Source organism: Zootermopsis nevadensis, unplaced genomic scaffold, assembly GCF_977971745.1.
Source record: "Zootermopsis nevadensis isolate Lab colony 2312 unplaced genomic scaffold, Znev_1.0 Znev_ptg000001l, whole genome shotgun sequence".
NCBI classification, from domain to species: domain Eukaryota; kingdom Metazoa; phylum Arthropoda; class Insecta; order Blattodea; family Termopsidae; genus Zootermopsis; species Zootermopsis nevadensis.
The window spans coordinates 5,488,322-5,511,011 of NW_028259133.1; the positions used below are offsets into that span (position 1 = coordinate 5,488,322).

At 37.3% G+C, this 22,690-nt stretch overlaps 1 protein-coding gene across 7 annotated transcripts in view; it reads right to left on the reverse strand.

Annotated features, from left to right (window-relative positions):
* Positions 1-22,690, reverse strand: part of stan (Protocadherin-like wing polarity protein stan) — a 124,744-nt gene that overhangs the window by 68,870 nt on the left and 33,184 nt on the right. For all 7 annotated transcript variants that reach the window (XR_015537074.1, XR_015537083.1, XM_087355817.1 and 4 more), the window contains exons 3-13: positions 21,879-22,172; positions 19,787-20,021; positions 18,220-18,368; positions 16,701-16,873; positions 15,242-15,522; positions 13,943-14,271; positions 11,639-11,805; positions 10,545-10,687; positions 3,825-4,001; positions 1,835-2,022; positions 623-878 (exon numbers count right to left, since the gene is read on the reverse strand). Coding sequence is in view for 5 of the 7 variants with exons in the window: in XM_087355817.1 (XP_087211943.1) it covers positions 623-878; positions 1,835-2,022; positions 3,825-4,001; positions 10,545-10,687; positions 11,639-11,805; positions 13,943-14,271; positions 15,242-15,522; positions 16,701-16,873; positions 18,220-18,368; positions 19,787-20,021; positions 21,879-22,172 (2,392 nt within the window). In the remaining 2 variants the exon portion in view is untranslated. The remainder of the gene's footprint in view (positions 1-622; positions 879-1,834; positions 2,023-3,824; positions 4,002-10,544; positions 10,688-11,638; positions 11,806-13,942; positions 14,272-15,241; positions 15,523-16,700; positions 16,874-18,219; positions 18,369-19,786; positions 20,022-21,878; positions 22,173-22,690) is intronic.

A 22,690-nucleotide genomic window follows, 5' to 3' on the forward strand; every position in this document is an offset into this window, starting at 1 on the left:
TGATGCAATATCCTGAGGATTAGATCTTAATGGTGATAAACTTCAGAACTTGGTTATTCCTTTAATAGCAGAATGTGTACAGATGTCTCAAGGAAGACCCTCCACCAGCCAGTCAGCAAGGAAGTTGACAGATATGTCACTTTATATAAGTATTAATGCTACCTGACACAATTTTCACAATGATTAATGTTCACAAAAAAATTACAAATACCACCAACATTTTGCAGATACCTGCTGCCTCTTTCTTGAGGGTCAAAGTGGCACAAACCTGGACGGGTAACCGAGGTTTCAAGACTTCTGAATCATTCAATGATTTGCTACTATCTCTGACAAATCATGCCATAAGGAATGCTTTATTCAGACCTACACATCCCTATATTACCAGCTCACACAATTTTAGCCATAATGAAGAAGACAAAAAGTTTTTTTCTGATATGCTGGTAGTAGTTTTGTATTTTCTCTCTTCTACGCAGAAGAAAGTTCAGCCAATATAGTTAACCTCTGGAATTATTCCTTAAATATGAAAACAGGCAACCACCATAGCATACATCTTGGTGAAAGAATAGAACATTACATGTTCACTCTTATAACTTCTAGCTTATTAGTTATCATCGATACATACTGGAGCATCCTCAAACACAGATGCTGAGTATGGAGCAGATTCAAATACTGGTGCATAGTTATTGGCATCTGATACATTCACATATAAGGTAGCTGTGTCATGGCGACCTCCAGAGTCTGAAGCTGTGATCGTTAGGACAAAACGCTTCTCTTGCTTGTAGTCCAGTGGCTGAGCAATTGTTACAAGACCATGCCCATTCTGTGATGTGACTGCAAATCTTGCACGTACATTGCCTTCAGTCAGTTCATAGTGTAACCTAGTAGACAAGAGAAAAGAGACTACATAATAACAGGTTTGAGTTAAGAGGCCAGTCATTTTACATTATTCAGCTCTCAAACAGTTTCAAGCTCATGAAATGCCATCCATCTAAAGTAAGGTACACTATATGATGTTCAAACAACTATGGTGTTAGTCAAATAAAATAGAGTAAATATCAACTGAATCATTATGAATTATGGGAACTGCAAGAAAATCTGATAACAAATTCAAGTTTTCATTATCATATTCAATTTACTGATCTAGAATGAATTTATAGTCACCCTCGGTGGACTAGTGGTTAGCATCCTTGCCACTGGACCCAAGGTTCACAAGTTCAAACTTGGCCAAGGTTGATGGATTTTTAAGGGTGTTAAAAAATCCATAGCACAACTTCCTTCAGAGGGGAAGTAAAGCTAGCGGTTCCATGTTGTAGATTTAAGGCATTTAAAATAACCTTATGAGCATGAACGAGGTGTTTCGTAAGCAAAATTCAGCAGCCATTTCTCACCCAAGTTTCTCCTGATTCCTTCTAGATGGCTCCAGCAGTCAGTAAAAATTGTGCAGAGGCAGTGGGCTGGTCACTCACTATTCACAAATGCATACTTCAAAGACTAAGAAACGTCCCACATGGGAGGAGGCCAAGACTCGGCTTTGCGCTGTTGCGCCATAGAGTCAGTCAATCAGTCAGATTCAATTCATATTGAAACTTCTCAACAAAATTCAAGCCCAACATTATACATCTGACCAACATTAGTCAATACACCAAAATACTAAGGTGTCATTTATAAGGGTTATTTTTAAGAAAGGAAACAGGCGCTAATTTAAGTGCTACAAAATTACAAGGTTTCTATCAACAGGACTCAAAACAATCAACACAGAATATATGAGTGAGACAAAGTAACTAATATGGAAAAGAATAAGCTTTTTAAGTGAGTGCTGCATAAACTAAAGTACCTTGGATTCTCATCTCTATCAGTTGCTGAAACACTTGCAACTGGAGTGCCTGGAGGATCATCTTCTGAAACCACAGCCTCATACAGTTTGGGTTCAAACACTGGGTCATTATCATTCACATCCTGAACAGTGATCACTACGTTTGCTGTCGCACTTTTCGGAGGCTTGCCTCCATCAACTGCCAATACCTGTAATTTGCAGGAACCAAAATGTATAAGTATTAACATTTCCTTATCAACAGAAATATCACTTTCACTTCCACAAGTTCATTTGATTGCAATGAGATTTAGAAATACTGATATCAGGCATCAATACTGTCCTTTCTCACACACATGAAGTTCTGGATATGATATATGCCTGTTGTTCATTTATTATTTAATTTGATATTTCAAGATTGTAAGCTCCCAGTGAGACGGTGTTTCTGCACAACAGCAGCCTGGTTTAAACATCACTAGACGACAAAAATATATTGTATTTAACTACAATGAACACAATACTTCTTTGACAGATTGCAGATGACCATCTTGCCTATATAATCCCAAGATTCCCACAAACAGACTACAGTAATATTGTATGTGGACAAAACAAAACTTAGTTCCTGCATTATAGTTTCACTTGTAGAAATTCAACAAAGGTTTGCACGTAGAACCGCAGATAGGGCAATTTAAATGCCCGTGTATATACACGTGGAACAACGCTCGTGGGTTAAGGAACCAGTGTTCATGCAATAACTAATTTTAAGCTTTCGTGGCAATTCATCATTAATGTTGAACCTGACATGAGATGGGTCAGGAGTAAATGGTTTATATTGGGCTCAAGTCATGGGATTTGGCCAATCAAAGCCAACACTAAGGACAGGAGACATGCATCCACGTCTGGGCCAATGGAAAAGAGCCCTTTGTGGGGCTGAAGAAATAGATGGGAGAGGAGACAGCTGAAAAAGGGCTTTTTCTCAATGGCCCAGACATGGCTGCATCTTTCCCTTCCTCATCCCTGTCTCTGATTCGCCAATTCACTTGACCTGAGCCCATTTTAAACCAGCTATTTCCTAATCTTCCTCGCTTCAGCCCTGAAGACAGAGGCAGTATGGTCCTCTGAAACATCAGCAACAAGTCAACTTCTACACAGTGCAAACACAAAAAAACAGATTCAACATCAGTTGTCGAGTAATTCCACACATGTTAAATGTAACATTATAACTGGTAAAGGTATATTGAAATTCAATGGGGAATTATTTACTTTCTTCCCTGTACCCCTTTCACACACTCATCTCCTTCCCTCCTCCTACCATACTTCTTTTCCATCGCCATTACTTTAGTTTACATCCTTCCTTTGAAGCACAGTACCAGACCCCAACATGAAAAGCCCAGGAGCTTAGGTTTTTCATATTTTATGATTAGCACAATTCAACAAAACGTTGACAATTTGTTTTCATGAGAAACAGAAAAACCATAGTAGTACCATCTTCATCAACTGAAAAATGCAAAATAGCCCAAAACTTATGCCATCTGCTGACTAACAAATGCATCAAGCAAACTGCCATCTACTACCAGAAGAAGACCATCAAAAGTGGTGCCACTCACACGTGGTGAGTCAAAGAACCACAAATCGCCAGTTTTAAAAATGACAAGTATAGTGAAATGTTACCATAGAAAATCTCAGGGGAAAAACAGATTTTAAGATCAATCTGGATCTTGAGATGCCAGACAGGGTCCAACACTGTACTTCTGTAAGTTACCTAATGGTACCAGGATTTATCAAATCACCCATTTTGCTATCCAGAATCATTACTAAGAACTCTTTATATTATCCATGTTATATGCTACATTACTCACTTTCTCCAATATATGTGCCCATTTAAACATCTCCTATAAGAGTGCAACCAAACATGTACCAAAGCAAATATAAAACTGAGTTTTATATAATACAAATACTGAAATATATTGATCCTCAACTTGTTCAAACCCACAAACTTATGCAGTATTCTAACCTGAAACTGATATCTGGCTTGTTCTTCCCTGTCAAGTTCCCTTGTGGTATGGATCCAACCACTCCGTTCATCCACTGCAACAGGGAGCTCTGATGTTGAACCGCCATCTTCATCACGAGGTCCAATTGAATAATGAATAGCTGCATTCTCACCCTCGTCTGCATCATATGCCTGTACCTACAGGATAAAAGCATCAACAGAACTTACAATTAAAGAAGTACAAAAGATGTATCAACTTCAAACCCCATGACAATGGAGGACACTTAAAAGAAACCTTCTTATGCTATAAAGCGAGTCACACGAATTTTTGGGATTCCCAGTGCATATGAAAGTTATGTTTGCATTAGCCTGTAGTCTATTAAGTGTGCAATAGCATTATGTCTAAAAAACAATGCGAGAATTACCAAAATGTGACACAGAGACACGAAGTGAGCACATGCTGTTGGAAAAATGGCTCCGATAGACTTGCTCAACGCAGGGTTGCCACAAACCTTCATTTTGTAAAAAACGCAATATCTGTGAAGCACAATAAAGCAAAGTGCAATAAAACTAGGTATGCCTGTATTAGAAAAAAAATCTGAGTGTAATGGATCATTACACCAACTATTTGTAAACTTTAGGAAGGCATATGATTCAGTTAGAAGAGAAGTGCTGTATGAAATTTTGATTGAGTATGGAATACTAAAGAAACTTGTCAGGTTAATTAAGATGTGTATGGATGGGGTATCTAGTAGAGTTCATACACTTAACCTTCTGTTGGATCCATTCCCAGTGCTCAATAGTTTAAAACAGGAGCATGCTTTAACTCCAATGATTTTTAATTTTGCCCTAGAACATGTCATCAAGATGGTCGGAGGGAATCAGGAAGGGCTTGAAATCAATGGTCTGCACCAGGTAATTGCCTAGTTTGTTAGTTATTTATATTCCCTGTCCTTGAAGAAACTTTAAATGCCTTTTGTTCCCTTCTTGTAACAAAATCTACAACTGCAAACACGTTGCAGAATATTATTACCGTTATTAGGGTGTACTGTCATATTTTGGGAAACAATTTATTACTGCTATTGAGACTCTATGTAGAACTTCTTAGGTATAATCTCAAGTTTCACACTGTTGGTACTGTAGCTTGTTTGTAGAGTTTAGCTTACAAATTGCATTTACGTGCATGTGTTAAGTATATTTATGACCTATCGCCATACCTAATTTTGCATACCAAGCTCCAATGGTCCATGAGTTATAATTGTCAAGCTGTAAGCTAAAGAAAACTTTCATGCAGTGTTATATTTCTGTTTTACAGTCTACAAAAAACACTATCTTTAACATTTGCACAGAAGTTTCATCTCACTAGTGCAACACAGCTAATTAAACCACAACTATCCTATGTGATTAATCTGCTAGAGTTCAATTAAATCCAATACCTATTCAAATCACAACACTGAATTCATTACCCAACAATTCCACCCATGTTAATTCATGACCTTCCGTCAAAAGCATCCCAATATTTAATACATAGCCCCTAATTAATGCTCCATATTTCTCTGCAAGACCTGTAACCCTGGCTATACAGTACAGGTAGCCCTCGATATACGCCGGGGATGCGTTCCTGGACGAACCGGCATAAACGGAATCAGCATAAATTGAAACTCTTTTATACTGTAAATCAAACATTCAATTCAATTCAATTCATTTATTAAAGTGCTTGACAACAGCCAAAAAGGCCAATAACAGCCAAGCACTAAACCAGAGTACAGGATAAAATATAATAAATAATTAAATTCATTTCAATAATAATAAAAATAAACATTAAAAATACAAAAACAAACGAATGAAACTAAATATATAAATGTACCATATTAATAATAATAATAATAATAATAATTCAATTCATTTATTGAATAATAATAATAGTTCAATTCCTTTGTTGCTTTGTTGAGTGTTTGCCAACAGCATAGGGCCTATGACAGGCAAACACTAACACAGAGATACAAATTTAATAAAAAGAAAATAATCTACCTAGGTAAACACTAGTATAAATGTAAAACACTAATAAAATACTAATAAAATAAAATACAAGGAACAAAATAAAAAACAGAAATCAAATTAAAATAAATAACCAAGCTAGATCCAATCAAGGCCTCTCTCTAAATCATTTCTCTTATTCAGAAAGTGCCCTCAAAAGAAACTATGTTTAAGCCAAACACATCCAAAAATTTACATACATCATTTGCAGCAATGACACACCTGGCTGAAGGACTATGTCTAAGCGCACTACACACACTAAACGTGGAAAATTCTCTTATTTGCCTTGACGGCACACGAATACCAACAGTGTCCATGATGGAATTGCAATTTATTTTGCCCTTAAATACATTAATAAGAAATAAAGCATCAAGATGCCGTCGTCTGGTATGAAGTGTTCTGAAATTTAAGGTAGTTAAAATCAATTCATATTTACATGTAATATTAAACTGAAAAAACCGGTAATTGCACAAACTGGCAAATTTCCTTTGGATATTTTCTAATTTATTAGAATCTGTCTGTGTAAGATTGTTCCATACAACCGAAGCATACTCAAGCTTAGACCTAATTAAAGCATTACATAAAACAACAAGGCTGTCTAGAGAGGAAAAATTATAAGTAATAAAACGAATAAGCCCTAAGGTCCTTAGTGCCTGTGTATGAACAAAAATTACATGACGATGAAAGTATAGCTTAGCGTCTAATAAGACACCAAGATCTTTTATACAGTCAGTACGGGAAATTAAAATATCACTGACAAAGTAGTTAAAATAAATACTGTTGGTTTTCCGTGTGAAAGATATAATTTTGGTTTTCTCAATGTTAAGTTCCATATTGTTAACATCGCACCACTGATGTACAGAATCCATATTTGCTTGAAGAAATTTTATATCACAATATAGTTTCAAATCATCAGCAAATAAGAGAAATTTAGAATACTTAATTTTGACACAAATGCCATTAATAAAAACATTAAATAAAAGAGGTCCCAAGGTAGAGCCTTGTGGAACTCCAGATAACACCGAGTAAGCAAAAAAAGACTGTCCTAACATGCGAACAAAGGCAGATCTAGCAGATAAATAACTTTGGACCCACTTAATGTAAGGAGAAGATAGTCCAAAGTTATTAAGCTTTTCCAAAAGAATAGAATGAGGGACTGAATCAAAGGCCTGCCTAAGATCAAAATACACAGAGTCAATCTGTCCCTGTGAACAAACAGATGGCTGAACATCATTAAGGTAGGTAACTAAATTAGTTACAGTAGCTTTAGATTTACAAAAGCCATGCTGACTGGAGTGTAACTTAAATTTAAAATAAAATGAAAGATGACCATGAACAATACTTTCAAAAATTTTGGAAAAATTATTTAAAATTGAAATAGGCCAATAGTTAGAAACTAAAGCACTGCTGCCTTTCTTAAAAATAGGCACTACAGCCACTTGCTTCCATAATAAGGGAAAACTCCCACTAAATAAACTAAGGTTAAATATGTGGTGTAAGAGAGGAGTAAATATCTCAGTACAACCTTTTATAATGAAATTTGGAATCTCATCAGTTCCGACACATTTCGTCGAACGAAGACGACTAATCGCCCGTTTGACATCTGCATCGGAGATGGATGGAATATTAATGAAATCAGAGCAGGTGTAACCAAAATTATTCTGAGTATTAACAGAAGAAATAGATTTAAAAACAGAGGAAACGTGGTCTGCAAAGGCTTCGGCAATTAATTGAGGCTCAGTAATAATTTTGTTTCCAACTTCAATTTGGGTAACAGACTGGTCATTCTTTTTAAATTTTTAAATATATTTCCAAAAGTGCTTAGGTTGAGATCTTAAATTATCATCAATAAGTTTCAACCAAACCAATCTATCTGCCTTAATATTTATTTTAACTAGACTACGATAATACGAAAAAATACTATAATAATAATCAGACTTAAATTTCTTGAATTTCTTAAAAAACTGATTTTTCTTCTTAATATAATATATAAGAGAACTGGAAAACCAATGAGGATAGGTGAAATTCCTTGGTTTAACAAAAGGAACGGCAAGGTTAATAGCCTCAGACACAGTAGCCGTGAGGTTATAAACTGCAGATTCAACAGAATTTTGTTTAAAAACGCATGACCAGTCAGTGTTGTGCAAGGTCTCACAAAGTAACAAGTAATCCCCTTTGCCAAAGTTACGTCGAGGAATAAAAAAAGTAGTATGATAGTCAAACATTAATTTAAAGTCAAGAACAAGTGGCTGGTGGTACTTATCAGGAGCGACCATCGGAGAATTTGAAATAGAAACACTTAAATCACTGATGTTTGTGAAAACAAGATCGAGCAGTGCGCTATTAGGAACACACTTGTTGTGCTGACTAAGCCCAAGAAAGCATGAGGCGGTGTACATACAATTGCCTTTAACTTTGTTATAATAGTATGAGTTAGGAAAGGGGATGCCATTAAACCAAAGTTAGTCACATTAAAATCACCCAACATAACTACCCGGAAAAGGTTTGAATTTAAATTTACTTCCAAGAATTTTAAATAGTTTTCAACTACTTTAACGTCGCAATCAGGTGCAAAATAATGATTTCCTATAAGTAAATTATAATTATCTCTAACAGGAATTTCTATCCACATGCATTCTTTCGTGACCTCCAAATCAAACCTACGTTTAACCCCATAAAATGATTTGGAGACAGCAATCAGTACGCCGCCTCCACGTTTCTTATTGGAAGTAAAATAGTCTCTGTCAACACGAAATACGTAGTAAGAATCAGGAAATAAATTAGAACTTAATATAGTGTCATTAAGCCAGGTTTCCGTAATGCAAAAAATGTTGAACTTGTTAGCATAAACATTGTCAAAAAAATTGCAACATTTTGTCCGCAGACCTCTGACATTTTGATAAAAGATATCAAAATCACAGTAGTCCAGATCCATAATCATTGGGGAACAGAGCCTTCCTCAGGCACAATAGGTATATTACCAGCAGACAAAGCACCGACTGTAATAGTTTTACCAGGATTGCAAAAGGAATGCACTTGATCAGGAGTCAATTTACCATAAAAGGGGGCAATAAGGCACCCATTCAGCCACACACCAGTGTTATTAATAAAAGGAAAGTCATCTTCGTTAACTAAAACATGAAATGACGCATATGAGTCAAATTTAGTTTTAAGTCTGGTGCAGACCAGCGCCTTAAGACTCAATTGCTCTTTAAGTGCTCTTTTCCACCTCAACAGATGTAACTTCTGGACTAAAATGGGAAACAAAAAGAGCCTTAGACTTTTCCCTATTAGAAACAATTGGAAGTGCGACACAGATACGCACTCCAATCAGAGGTTGACGACGCTGCTTGGTGGCTGCTGGTGTTACCTGAGAAGACTTCTTGTGAGTAACTGAAATAAAGCCATCAGAGTCCATTTGACCTGGAACTTCCTTGCTGCGCAAGCCAGTTAATGCAACATCCTTGTAAGATTTAACTCCTGACTCGGCAGAAGTCTGAACAAAAAAATTTGTGCTGATCAGCCGCAGCAACTTCCTTTCTGGGTTTGTAACCGGGCAAGGAGGACAATGATTCCTGGTGCTGCACTTTGGGCTGCATGGGTTGATAATCCACTAGACCTCACAGCTCTTTAATTTCAGCCTTTAGGACTGTGTTATCACTTTTAAGAAGGGTGACATCCTCTCTCAATTTATTTACACTATCCACCAACGATTCAATCAGGTCAAGTGCACAGACCTCATTTAGACGTACAGTCTCTAGTTGAACACACATAGCCTCATATTTATCAGTCTCGCAATTGTCGGCATCAGTACATAGTGGCAAAACAAGAGACCTTTCAGGAGAAACCGCTTTCTTGGAAAGGTCAGAGGTGGAACATGATCGTGTTTTAATCGGTGTATCATCGCTTCGCTGCGATCTTAGATTCTTAACGCAGGATGCGCACTTGAAGGTGGAAACCCCTGAATCCATAAAATATGTGTATTCAGATTCACTGATCTGAAGGCAGCCAAGATGAAATCTATTGGCGCAGGGTCCACAACACTTAATATATTTTTGTTTGCCATAAAAAGCTTTGCCACACACGCCACAAGAATCTTTACTCGCAGGCATGGTGGCCACGGAAGTTACTGGACTCCCGTCAACTCGTAGCTAGAATTACGATGAAACAGCAAATACAGGAGCAAAAAACACAAACGTCCATACACCTCGAAAGCTAAGCTACGAGTAATATAATGGCATTACACTCAAAGCTCTGAAATAACATAAATAAAATAAAGGGAATTTAAAAAATAAATAAAAAAATAAATGAAATTGCACAAGAGCAAACTCGCATATGCAAATGTTTGCATTTCACAAACAGCTTTTACCGGTTCATCGATCTCATTGGAGCAAATTCGCGTTAACGAAACATACGTAATTGCAGAGATGACTGTATTTATAATTTTTATTCAAAATCAGCGATGTAAGAATTACGATTTATTATAAGAATCAGTACGAGATACATTGTAAAATGTTATAAATAATAGTAAATTTTTTTTTCTCACTTTTTGACTTGCTGGTTTCAAAATCGGCGTTATTCTGAATCAGCGCAAATTGAACCGGAGCAAATCGAGGGCTACCTGTATTTTTATTATATTTGCAAGACCAACATCAACATCTTCACCACCACGAGAACTTCAAATCTCAAACATTTGTCACTTACCCTAACAATATTAAATCCTGTGGAAACACTCTCTACAACAGACTCTTGAAACAGAGAAGTGTAGAATCTAGGAGCATTGTCATTTACATCCAAGACATTCACCAGCACCTGTGTTGTGTTGGAGCGACTTGGACTCCCACCATCTGCAATGTGCAAAATGGTGCATCAAACACACTACTGGAAATACTAAATCCAATTCTATCTCCTTGAGCAAAAAGGAATACTGTCTGGACTTATTTCTTCAATACTGTAAGGTTAATTTTAATTGAAAATATTGTATTTCCTCAATTTTTAAACAATTTTTTCACATTTTAAAATGTTTGTGAAATCAGGGTATTTTTGTGTTTGATGTTTTCTAAAAACAAGTATAGTTTAAAATTATTTGCTATCTGGATGAGTCCAGGGATAGAGATTAACTCTTTCTAGTGGACCCAACTGAGTAGGTACCTTCCCTCTTGCCTTAAGACAGAAACAGAGCCAGTTTCCGAAAATGCTGTGGTTTCTCTTTTAAACAAAGAAGATGTAATAAGTCCAGATAGCAAATAATTTTAAGTGTGATCTACTATCGTTAGAACCCTTTAGAATTGAACGAACATAGTGTTTACCCCCCTAAATACAAATTACTAAATCATGGGTGCACCTTGAAATCGATGGTGTCTTAAAATTGAGGAAATACAGTATTCATATACAGTATACCTGGTTCCATTAATCTGTTTTCAGCATGCTAAGTACAGCTCTATAATTTTTTACAGATTAATACAATCTTTCCTTTAAATAAAATATGTTGCTCCTTTTGACACGAAAGGCCTTTCAAAGTCATGTCAGACTACAAATGAAATAATTACAGTTTCATATTTCCTACCCTTCCATTCACCTTCTTATTGGAGCTTCCAATTAGGAGGGAAAATGTCAGTTTTCCATCACAAGCATAATTCTGCAAGAATAATAGTAGCCTTAACAGACCTTACTCATTGACCTACAATTAAATTTTGAAACAATTTTAAAAACATTTCCTCATTAAGATATTTTTAGTAATCAGTCTCTTGGAAAATGTCCTATTAAGGATTTGCCATGGTTTTGTTAAGAGAGCTTACCTTGTGCCCTAATCACAAGTCTGTAACTTCGAAGCGTCTCATAATCTAGCGGTTTCACCAGTGACACCTCCCCACTCAGGCTATCAATAGAAAATTGACTCTGGGTGTTGCCTCCAATAATGGCATAACGTACAGCTGCATTATTGCCTTGATCTGCATCCACAGCTCTTAAACAGAAAAATATGTCGTGTATCACAAACATCCTGTCCAGTGACAATTTCAGAACTCTGAAATTAATATTATATGCATTTAAAATATCAGTTACAGTATGATTTTATAAGGAATCTATTGATTTGTAAATTGGTGTTTCATGTTATACGACATAACAGATACTGCTGCAGACAAGCTCAGAGTATAAGCTGAACAATGAATGCAACGAGAAACTTGAAATACCTGTGCAACCGGTCCCAAATGTGTGCCCAAGTATTGAACCTGGTTCTTCAATGTGAAAAAATAACATCTAACAAACAGCATAAACTCAATTCAAGGTCAATATTAAAACTCAACCCCCATAACAAAATTAGCGCATTCCCATGTGCTGCAAATTCCATGGATCACCCAGAATTTCAAAATGGATTGAAAAAAATGGACAAACATGAAAGTTCAATATAATTTTTAAGTTACTTAGCCAATTCATATTTCCTTACATCCTTTGTCATAATTCTTCCACCGCCTAACAAAAGCGAAATTAAAGGCTTATGCAGAATTGATCTTAGTTGCTCATACATATTGAGCATACAAGTGCTGAAGTTTCAAGATGCAACTAGTCACCTTCCAGTTCCACAGTCTTGATATTTGAACTCTGCATATATTGAAAAATGGGAGATCCACATACTAACCAACATACATGCCACACCAGTAGAAGTAATCTATATAGATGAATCTGGCTTTCTGTAAAACCTCTGGTCAACAAACCACAATATCAACACAGGTCATATGGACAAGTGAACAGACATACACCAGTTATGGCATGAGCAGAAGAACCTGGACAAAGAAGCTCTTCTACTTCACAGACTGACATCGTCACTGACAATAATGCTCTTATAATTCGCAAGTCTTGTTAGGGAATAATGACTTAATAAATAAATTTCGTCCAACACATCTGATAACTGATTATGTCCCCAACTGAGTTTTATTTATAAGATAAATTGATCTAAAATACTCAGAAGGGACAGAGCGCTGCATTAATTTTCTCAGTACAAGCAGACTCTATCCTACTCCTGTCATGTAAAGACATGACGGTATTAATAGGGTAAGATGATTTGAAGACTGTATATAACATCGGTTCTTATGGATTTACTGTGGCATTGCACCCTTAAAATGAGACACCAAGTTTCACACCCATATAAAACCTATAAAACAAATCACATTCTTCTTCCTTTCCAGTACAGGCCTTATGTCCTGTTACAGGCATTACATAACAGAATCTTTCCATCTTTTGAGGGGTCGGCCCAAACATCTCTTTCCTTTAGGGTGGTATCCTAAAATCATTTTTGGTATCCTGCCTGAAATTATTCTGCATACACGTTCTTTCCAGTTTATTTGGTTTATTTTCTTTTGTGATCAAAAACTGTATAACCCAAAGTTCTTCTTATGAACAAGAACAAGTCACGTAGAATCTTATAACAAAAATATTTTTCCCATGACTATGAATATAAGCTGGTGTCCAAGAATAGGGCACTGAGGAGAATATTTGGGCCTACAGGGAGGAAGTAACTGGACAGTGGAGTAACCGCAAGCTAATTATCTTCACAATTTCTACTCATCACCTAATATTATTAGGGCAAACAAATCAAGAACAATGATATGGATAAAGCATGCATCACACATGAAAGAGAAAAGAAATGCATGCAACATTTCAACTAGAAAACCTGAAGGAAGGAGACTCAGACACAGATCGGAGGATAATATTAATACAAGTCTTAAACAGGTTACGAAAGTACAGACTGGATTCATCTGGCTCAGGATGCATGCCTTTATAAACATGATAATTAACGTATGATTTGAGGTCTTCACAGCAGTGAGTATGAAGATTTGTGTCTTCTGGGTTGTTGCACTGTGTAGTATTCATTGCCCTGATGATGGAGGCAGTATGACCTCTGAAACGTTGGTAAACATCTACCATACTACACAGCGCAACAACACAGAAGACACAAATCTTCATGATAATTAACCTCTGGGTTCCGTAAAAGGCAGTAAATTTCTGGACCAGGCAAAAGACAATTAGTATCCGTGCTCCATGTACTTTGTTATTTTTCACATGTTTAATCAATCAATGTTTGTAATTACACAGGAGAATCTTACTTGACAGTAGCAATGACAGGGTTCTCACTCCAGTTAACATCCTCTGGCACTTGTACGGTGTATGTCCGTTCAGTGAACTGTGGATAGTTGTCATTATCATCTATAACTCGCACTACAACTGTTGATGTTGATGACTGCTGACCTCCCGCTGAGGGCAGACCCTGATCTGTTGCCATAACAACCAATGTGTACACTTCTATTCTCTCACGATCCAATGCAGAACGAGTTGTTATGACACCTGACTTGGGATCTATGCGAAAAGCATCCTCCAATTCTGAATCGGTTTTTCCAATACCACTTCCATCTTGACTTACCAAGGAATATTCAACCTATAAAAGAACATTTAAAAAATTAAATACTACACTATATGCTTCATGTGTATATAAAGGCTACTTATAAAATTGTGGGACAATTTTATTTACAACAATTACAGAAACTACAAGGACAAAAAGCTGACACTTCCTGACATTACCCCAACTGCAGCAAAACCCCTACGAAGAATCTGTTATAAGTAAAACACTATCTTGTATGCATGTGCCCACAATAACCACTGTATTGTGAAGTGACCAACAATACAGGACCATGTGCATGTACTAATATCTGTCTGAAACTTAGAAAGATGACCATGGAAACTTAAAAGGCGCCAATTCTAAATTTCAGAAGAAAACCATCAGCCATACTAGAGTATGTGAGTGGCTTTCACAATTTAAAGAAAAAGTGATACTTCCATCAAAGATCATCAATTCCCTGGCCGACAACCATCATCACATAATGAGGAAATGATTCTTGTTCCTCACAGAGACAATCACAAGTTTGAAAGTATTCAAGAACAGAGCATTGAGAAGTATATAACTCATATCTTCAATTTTGATCTGTTGCAACAAACATACAACTGCTCTTAACCATTTCTGAAATTGTTTTTGTAATATAAGTAATCTCCTCTAGTCTTCCCTGCTCTGCAGCAAACGCACCAATAACAGTTAAATGCCATCTACCTGTACAAAATCGCATACACTATCTCATCATCCAATCAACCTGGGGAAAATTACAATTGACAAGTCCCATCAAAGAACATATGTATGTAAAACTGATAAACCCTGCAAAACAATACACACAACTAAAAAATATTTTTTATAACTAAATGTCTATAAATGTTTATTATCTGAGTTCAAAAGCCTTACGAAAACAAGCTCTTCATTTATGCATTTCTCAGAAATACACGAGTTATGTAAATGGAGAAATGACTGTACATAAAATAATATAATAAGGAAATCCAGAAAAGTAAGCGATCTTGACTACCTCGGCATTACGCCCTACATCTTGATCAGTGGCTTTCAGAGTCACAACTGTGGATCCGACAGAAACAGATTCTCGGACTGATGCGTCATATTCACCGGCCTCAAATACTGGAGCATGGTCATTTGCGTCAAGAACGTTGATCTGTAATGTAGTGGTGCCACTTCTTGGTGGAAATGAGTCATCGACAGCAGTAACACGAAAGTAATGTAGCTCAACGAGCTCCCGATCCAGGCTTGTGAGTGTAGTGACGACACCTGTACCACTATCTATTGAAAACATCCCTGCAACGAAAATTAATCAGTTAACTATAAAATTAACACAATCAGTAAATTATAACAAATATACAATTAAATTACATTCATTTGCAAAAGAAAAAAGTAGCCTATTACATACACCATATAATAAAGCCATGTTAATTCTTACAAAATTGTATCTGAAATGGGGGATGCTTTACTGCATCGGAATGGGAATTTAAACACATTATAGGGCTGCTAACAAGAATTTAACTATGCGGTTAACAGTTTAGCATATTCTATGGCAACACATCACCAGACAGACCATGAGTAGGCTCTAAAGGTTGAGTTAATTTTATTTATCCCCATATTACAAAGTAAGGTTAAACGTACTATCTCATCTGCCTTAACTGAATGTCACATTTTTAATGTCATAGGAGTATTTTGCTTAAGACACTGCCCATTGCATGTTTCAATAAAAGAATGTATGACATTCTAGAGAAGGATCTATCACCATCTTCATATAAAAGGAAATGGTATCTACTATGCAGAACGATATTTTATGAGCACACTGTCTGTCCTCCAATGAATATCTGGATATTCTCTCATAATTGGTCATTATCATTTTCTGCCTTATAGCCAATACTTCACATTGAGGGTAGTAGGAAAACTTCACATCACAGTCTGCCTCTAAAGAGACAATATTATGAATGATTTATTTCTCAGGTTATTTAACAGTATGACAACTTAATATGTAATGCAACGTCAAAAAGTAACATTGCCGTATAATGACGACTTAAAAAAGATGTTGAAGGAAGGACCTCAGAATAATTATGTATCACTATTGCTACCTTATGAGCCGGGATAGCTCAGTCAGTATAGTGACTAGCTACGGGCTGGACGACCGGGGTTCGATCCCCGACGGGGGCAGAGGATTTTTCCTCTAGCCTCTGCGTCCAGACCGGCTCTGGGGCCCACCCAGCCTCCTATACAATGGGTACCGGGGTCCTTTCCCGGGGGTAAAGCCGGCCGGGGCGTGATGCTGACCACTCACCCCCATCTAGTGCCGGGGTCAAGGAAGAGAGGAGCTATACCTCCACTCACCCCAAACGCCTACATGGCATATAGTGGGACAAACTTTACTTTACTTTTACTATTGCTACCTTACATATTCTGTGGATAACCGAGATTTATTACATAACATGAAAGCGACATTCTGCACTCACCTTGTGAGCGCGAATCCAAGAGTGACAACATGGAATAGCTAACAGGAGAGTTTTCAGGATCCCTGGCCTTCACTGTAGTAACCAATGCACCAGGAGGCCTCTCTTCCATCACAGAGGCCACATACAAAGTTTGTTCAAAGTAAGGCGACTGATTCCTGAGTTCCCTTCGCACTCTGCGTGAGACAATTAAAAATCAGTATGTTACATTATCATAAATTAATCAAGTCAAGCCAATCTAATTTGAATTGTGCACAAGAAGATGTTTACAGACAACTTTAGTCATCTGCAAGATGCTAGCCAACAGAAATACCCACAAGTACTGGTTATCGCCCCACACACCAGTCACATCTTTCCAACAAATATCCTGATCTAAAACCATCTTATTTCTCCTGCCAGATCTTGACAGTGGTTGAACTATTTCTTTTCTTGAGGACAAAAGCAAGCCTGAAAGAACAATGACTCAACTTCAAAGAGAAGGAACAGCATGCTATAAACTCAATGCTCAAGATGATTTTAAAGTAAGTCCTCGTAGACTGCAGTCAGTAATAAACTAAGTTTGATGTAAGATGTGTGTGATAGAGGAAACTTCTTATTCTTCTTCTTCTTAATGTGCCTAACCGCTCCGGATGTTGGCGATCAGCATAGCAATTTGAGCTTTACTGGCTGCTCCTTGAAACAGCCCTCCAGTGGACATCGAGAACCAAGTTTTTAGGTTCTGAAGCCAGGAGAGTTTTGGCCTGCCAGGTCCTCTCTTTCCAAATACTTTTCCCTGGATTATCAGCTGAAGTAGCCTGTATCTATCACTGTTCCTCATGATATGACCAAAATATTCAAACTTTCTCTTTTTTATGGTGTAAATAACCTCAACGTCTTTGTGGAGTTTCTCGAGAACTTTTTTGTTGGTTACACGGTCAGTCCAAGAAATTCTGAGAATACGTCGGTACAATCACATTTCGAAGGCTTCCAATTTTTTTGAAGAAGCTTCGGTCAACGTCCACGATTCAGCGCTGTATAAAAGCACTCTAAAGGATGCTTGACGTAAAAACATCATATCATGAAGAATTAATACTGTATTTACCAAAATATATGGCAATCACTTTTTCAAAACTTAAATTCATGAGAAAATAACAACTGGCTTTTCCCAGTTTTCATACTAAATCAGATTCCATCTGGTCATTATTTAATATATACTCAATTCAACTACCTACATCTACTTGTGCATGAGTAGCAACTCTCTAAGGATATTGGATCGTCTGTACTACTAATGAGGTAACATTCACTCCAGTGAAGAACTACTATGATTTGCTGCTTGCAGTTTTAAGGAAATCCACATTTTTCCAATTGTTAAATTAGAGCACAATCATCTCATATTCAAATACATGTAGTTTATATATACTGAAGTTCAGAAGCACTATAGTTGGAAACTAAACCGTTTCAAATAAAAATCATGACAAATCCTAAGACTGAATGTACTGTACCCACACCTCATTAATCTTACTAGAAAAAATGTTGTACACACCTGTGAGCCATGTCAGTGTCATTCAGATCTTGGTGATGGTAAACAAGTTTTAGGCGATGCTCTGTAGATGAAACTATACCAAATTTTGTATGCTTGCGATTACTATGTTTTATATTTGTGTTGCAATAAAGTTCCAGTAATATAGTCACCTAAAACAAATAACAGGATGTTTACCAGCATACATTTTTATTGAAAGCACCATGCAGTTCATTTTAGAAAACAAAATTATGACACCTTAAAATCATTATTACGATATACAATCACAGTTATCTAACAGAACAAAACTAGAAAGTGTAATGCATACCAGAATACAAAGAGTTTCTACATTCGTTCTTTGAAAACCTCAGTACCGAATCTAACCAACAGGGGGGCTCAGTCCCAACCTGAGGCTGCTTACCATAAGTTGTATCCACCTGTCTCTACCATACCTGTTATACTCCACCCCACAAACAGGACTCTGCCCTATCCATTGGGGCATCCCACATAGGGGTTTCCTCCCAGTGGTGCATCCTCTATGCCTGGGTTATTGTGAGGCCCACAACATTCAATCCCTAAGGGCAACCCATCCAGGGCACATGCCTGTGGCCACACACCAGAGCAAAACCCAATACCCCTCCAGATACCTCCAGGGAAAATAAATGAACTAAATTACCTGAACTTACCTAACTTAACCCAACCCAACATAACCCATACTAACCTAACCTCCCCATATTCAACCCCAACTGACCCAACATAATTTAACCTACCTTAAGCTAACATTTGACAACATAACCTAACTTAACCCAGCCTAACCTAATTCAATCTAGCCTGTTCCAATCCAAACTTATGACCCTTACCCAACCAAACCACCTAATCTAATCTAATCTAATCTAACATAACCTGACCCAACCTGTCCTAATCCAACCCAAACTGACCAAATCTAACCCAGCCTACCTCATAACCTAACATAACTTAACCGAGAGGTAACCTAGTCGGGGGGGGGGGCTGCATCCCATAAGTCACATTTCCATCATGTAAATACTGTGACTATCTTAACAAAGACAACCATGGTAAACAACATAATTGGGGTAATCATGGCAATAAAGGTACCCATGGAACCATGGTAACCATAATTAAGGCAACCAAGGTAGCAACGGTAACCATGGAGACCAAGATCAACAGCCATACATCACTGTATGACCCTGCTGCAAGTGGACATAGTGTCAATCCCACCACATAAGTTTCTTCCTCTAACAATTTGTTATTAGAGGTGACAAAAAATTAAAAAGTGTGGTTTTTGTGTAGTCCCCAATGGCACAACCTCCACACCAAGTCTCATCCAAAGCCATCTCCAGTTGCATCATATAGGCAAATAGGCAGACAGACATGACCAGTCCTACATGTTCATTTAATACACTTCATGCAAAGAACGCATAATAACAGTTAGAACACTGTAATAATGCCAACAGGCAAGCTTGTAAATGTTCTTCAAGTCTAGCACTAAGTCACTTCTAGATTGAGTATTTTCACTCTGTGATCTTGTCCCAATCTGCTTTATGACAGTCCTTAAAAGCTCTACGTAACTTACCTTCCAAAGGGGTTCTACAATGCACTGATCTGCAGACGATACCAAATCTCCAGCTCTTGTTTCTATTCTGAATCTTGGATCACTGACATCTACATAGCGAACATGGCACTTCTCCATAACAGTCAAAGGTAGGAAAGATGCAATACTGTTTATAAATTGACTCTTTCTTAAGCAGATCTGCCTCCATCCTTCAGTGCCAGGGATTGCAAATGAAGCAAATGTTTCACTGATCCATCTGTAACAGTAAGTTGCCCCAATGATAAAAGAAAATTAGAGTTTATGTGTAATAACAAATATTCTGTCAAATAAATAAATTCCCTAAAATGAGCCAAATGTAAGATTCTCAGCCCATCTACATTAAACCATAAACCATAAACCACAAAGGGTACAATCACCCTTCCGTATTTTTATGTTCCCACTTGTTGCTGTATGGAATGTATGACTTTGGCCATTCGGTACGACTCTAACAGTATAAGAGGTAGGTTGCAGCAAGGCCACTTCACAAATATTGGGAGGCTAGAAGACAACTGGACCCCACATAACTAGGTACGTAATACATTTTTAATTCATAACTTTGTAGTTCATGTTCCTTTCTGTAATACAGATTCCTACAGATATATATAGAGATACTGATAATCTCATTTTAGAACAATTTAAGACAATGGCTAATCCAAATGCACAGCCAACAAAGAAGCAGCGGACGATATGGTGAGGTCAAAGCTGAGGATGTCTGTGGTAAAGCTGAAAACTCAGAAACTGCTGATCATATTAATGCATCATAATTCAGATATTGTTGCAATAAAACTAAATGCTGGAAGCGATAAAAGAGACTGTAAAGACATAAAAACAGATGTTCTCAGCTTCAACTATATTAAAGACAAAGGTACAAAGTGGGTAAGTTCCAAGGTCTATAAAAACTTACAAAATGCTTACTTCCACTGTGCATTTAGGCAACAAATTCCCAATAATCTGGCAAAGTAAAAAGTAAAAGCTGTCCCAACATACACCAAGTAGGCGCTTAGGTTGGAGAGCATATAGCTCCTACTCATTCTTAACATCGGCGCTAGGTGAGGGGCGAGTGGTTAGCATCATGCCCCAGCCATGCTTTACCCCCACAAAAGGACCCAGGTGACCATTGGATAGGAGGCTGGGTGGGCCCCAGAGCCAGTCTGGATGCAGAGGCTAGAGGAACTTAGTCACCAGTCCACAGCCAGTCACTATACTGACTGAGCTACCCTGGCTCAGATGGCCTCAAAATATTCAGTATGGAGGACTCAGTACATCTTACACCCTAAAAACCAAATTATATGTAAGAACACAGTCGGACGGCCTATTCAAAACATATCAACACTCCAGCTAAAATAGGCTTTCATACCCTGTCACCTGCACAAGACAGGATAACAGCGTTCCTTTGGCTGAGGAGCTATTAAGACAGCAGATTATGACAATTGTGGGCAACCTGCTTAAAAATAAACCACAGATTGCAAAAGAATTTCAACCTCATAATAAAAAGAAAGTAAAATAACTGTATCTTTAGGTTTACAGATACATGGGCAATGGTTTCGCATGTTCCTAAGAGGAATAAAGCAATCATCCTATCTCCAAAAATACACCATGACCCTGAAATTAACAAAGATACAGGAGATGAAATGAATCCAGAGATGATTTTGTACAATGATCACTCAATGAGAAGATTACCGAGGTAACTGTTAAAACAGATGAAGCCAGGCTATCTCAAATGCCTATAAGAAACGCTGTAGGAAGGAGCCGTCCGTTCAACAGAAGTGATGACGACAAAAGTACAACTACTCGTGTGAAATGTAACCTGCATTTATGCAAGTCTTACCAAATAGGAGTATTAAGTTCCTGTCTGAAGAAATTAAATTAATAAGTCTGTATGAATGAAAATGCAAAGGGTGGCACATGTATGTGCACAAGGAGAGAGAGAGAGATCGATGTGGCTCGTATTTAATTTATTATTTTGTAATGAATTTTAAAATTTAACTGGTCCTGAAACTTCATCCAAGGATTTTTACAGAGCTGATATTAAGAATTTGTTCAAACACTACCACACCAAACAAATTACACTCACCTCTTAGCTTCAGATACTTTCACATGAATTCTACTGAGCTCTCCACTCTCTGGATCACCTTCCTTTTCACACTGTTCACCAGTGACAAAGATCCTCAATGACAGTGAATAATAATCAACTCCACAAGTCTCATTTGCTGTGGAATCAACATACAGTGTGAAGAGATTTGGATACAATAAACCATCACATTCCAAGTGCCTTTTCAGGAAAACTTGACCACTGGTGGGATCGACATGAAGTATTCGATGGACAAAACCAGCACTCCGGTGGGTATTGATCTTGTAATGTCTGTTCCTGTTGACAAAATCTTTTATTTCACAAGAAATCTCAATATCCGATTCAAATAATAAATGACAACACTAATATGACTCATGATATTAAAGTAATACAAGAAAGAAACAGTATTTTCTTTTGTATAAAGTGAAGCTTTCGCGGCGACTGAAGTTGATGTAAGACTCTCGGGTTACAAGCCGTGTCAGGTGGTTTATTCACCATTCAGCCACCTGACGCGGCTTGTAACCCGAGGGTCGTTCATCAGTATTTCCTTCATGCACACCCCAGCTGATGGTTTGATCCAATACATCGTATAGATCTATTTAAAATATAATCTAAACACAAGGTAAAAAAATGTAAAATTTTATTAAAATAGTGACTAGCCTTGATAATGACAACAGAGTTGGCTGATGGCCTAAGAGGATTTTATTAACGACTGCCACTGTGAAAGCTTCACATTATACATAAATCATCTTCCTAGCCATGACCTAAATGAGCACATCAATGCACAGCAAAACTTAGGTAATTACTGTTTGATT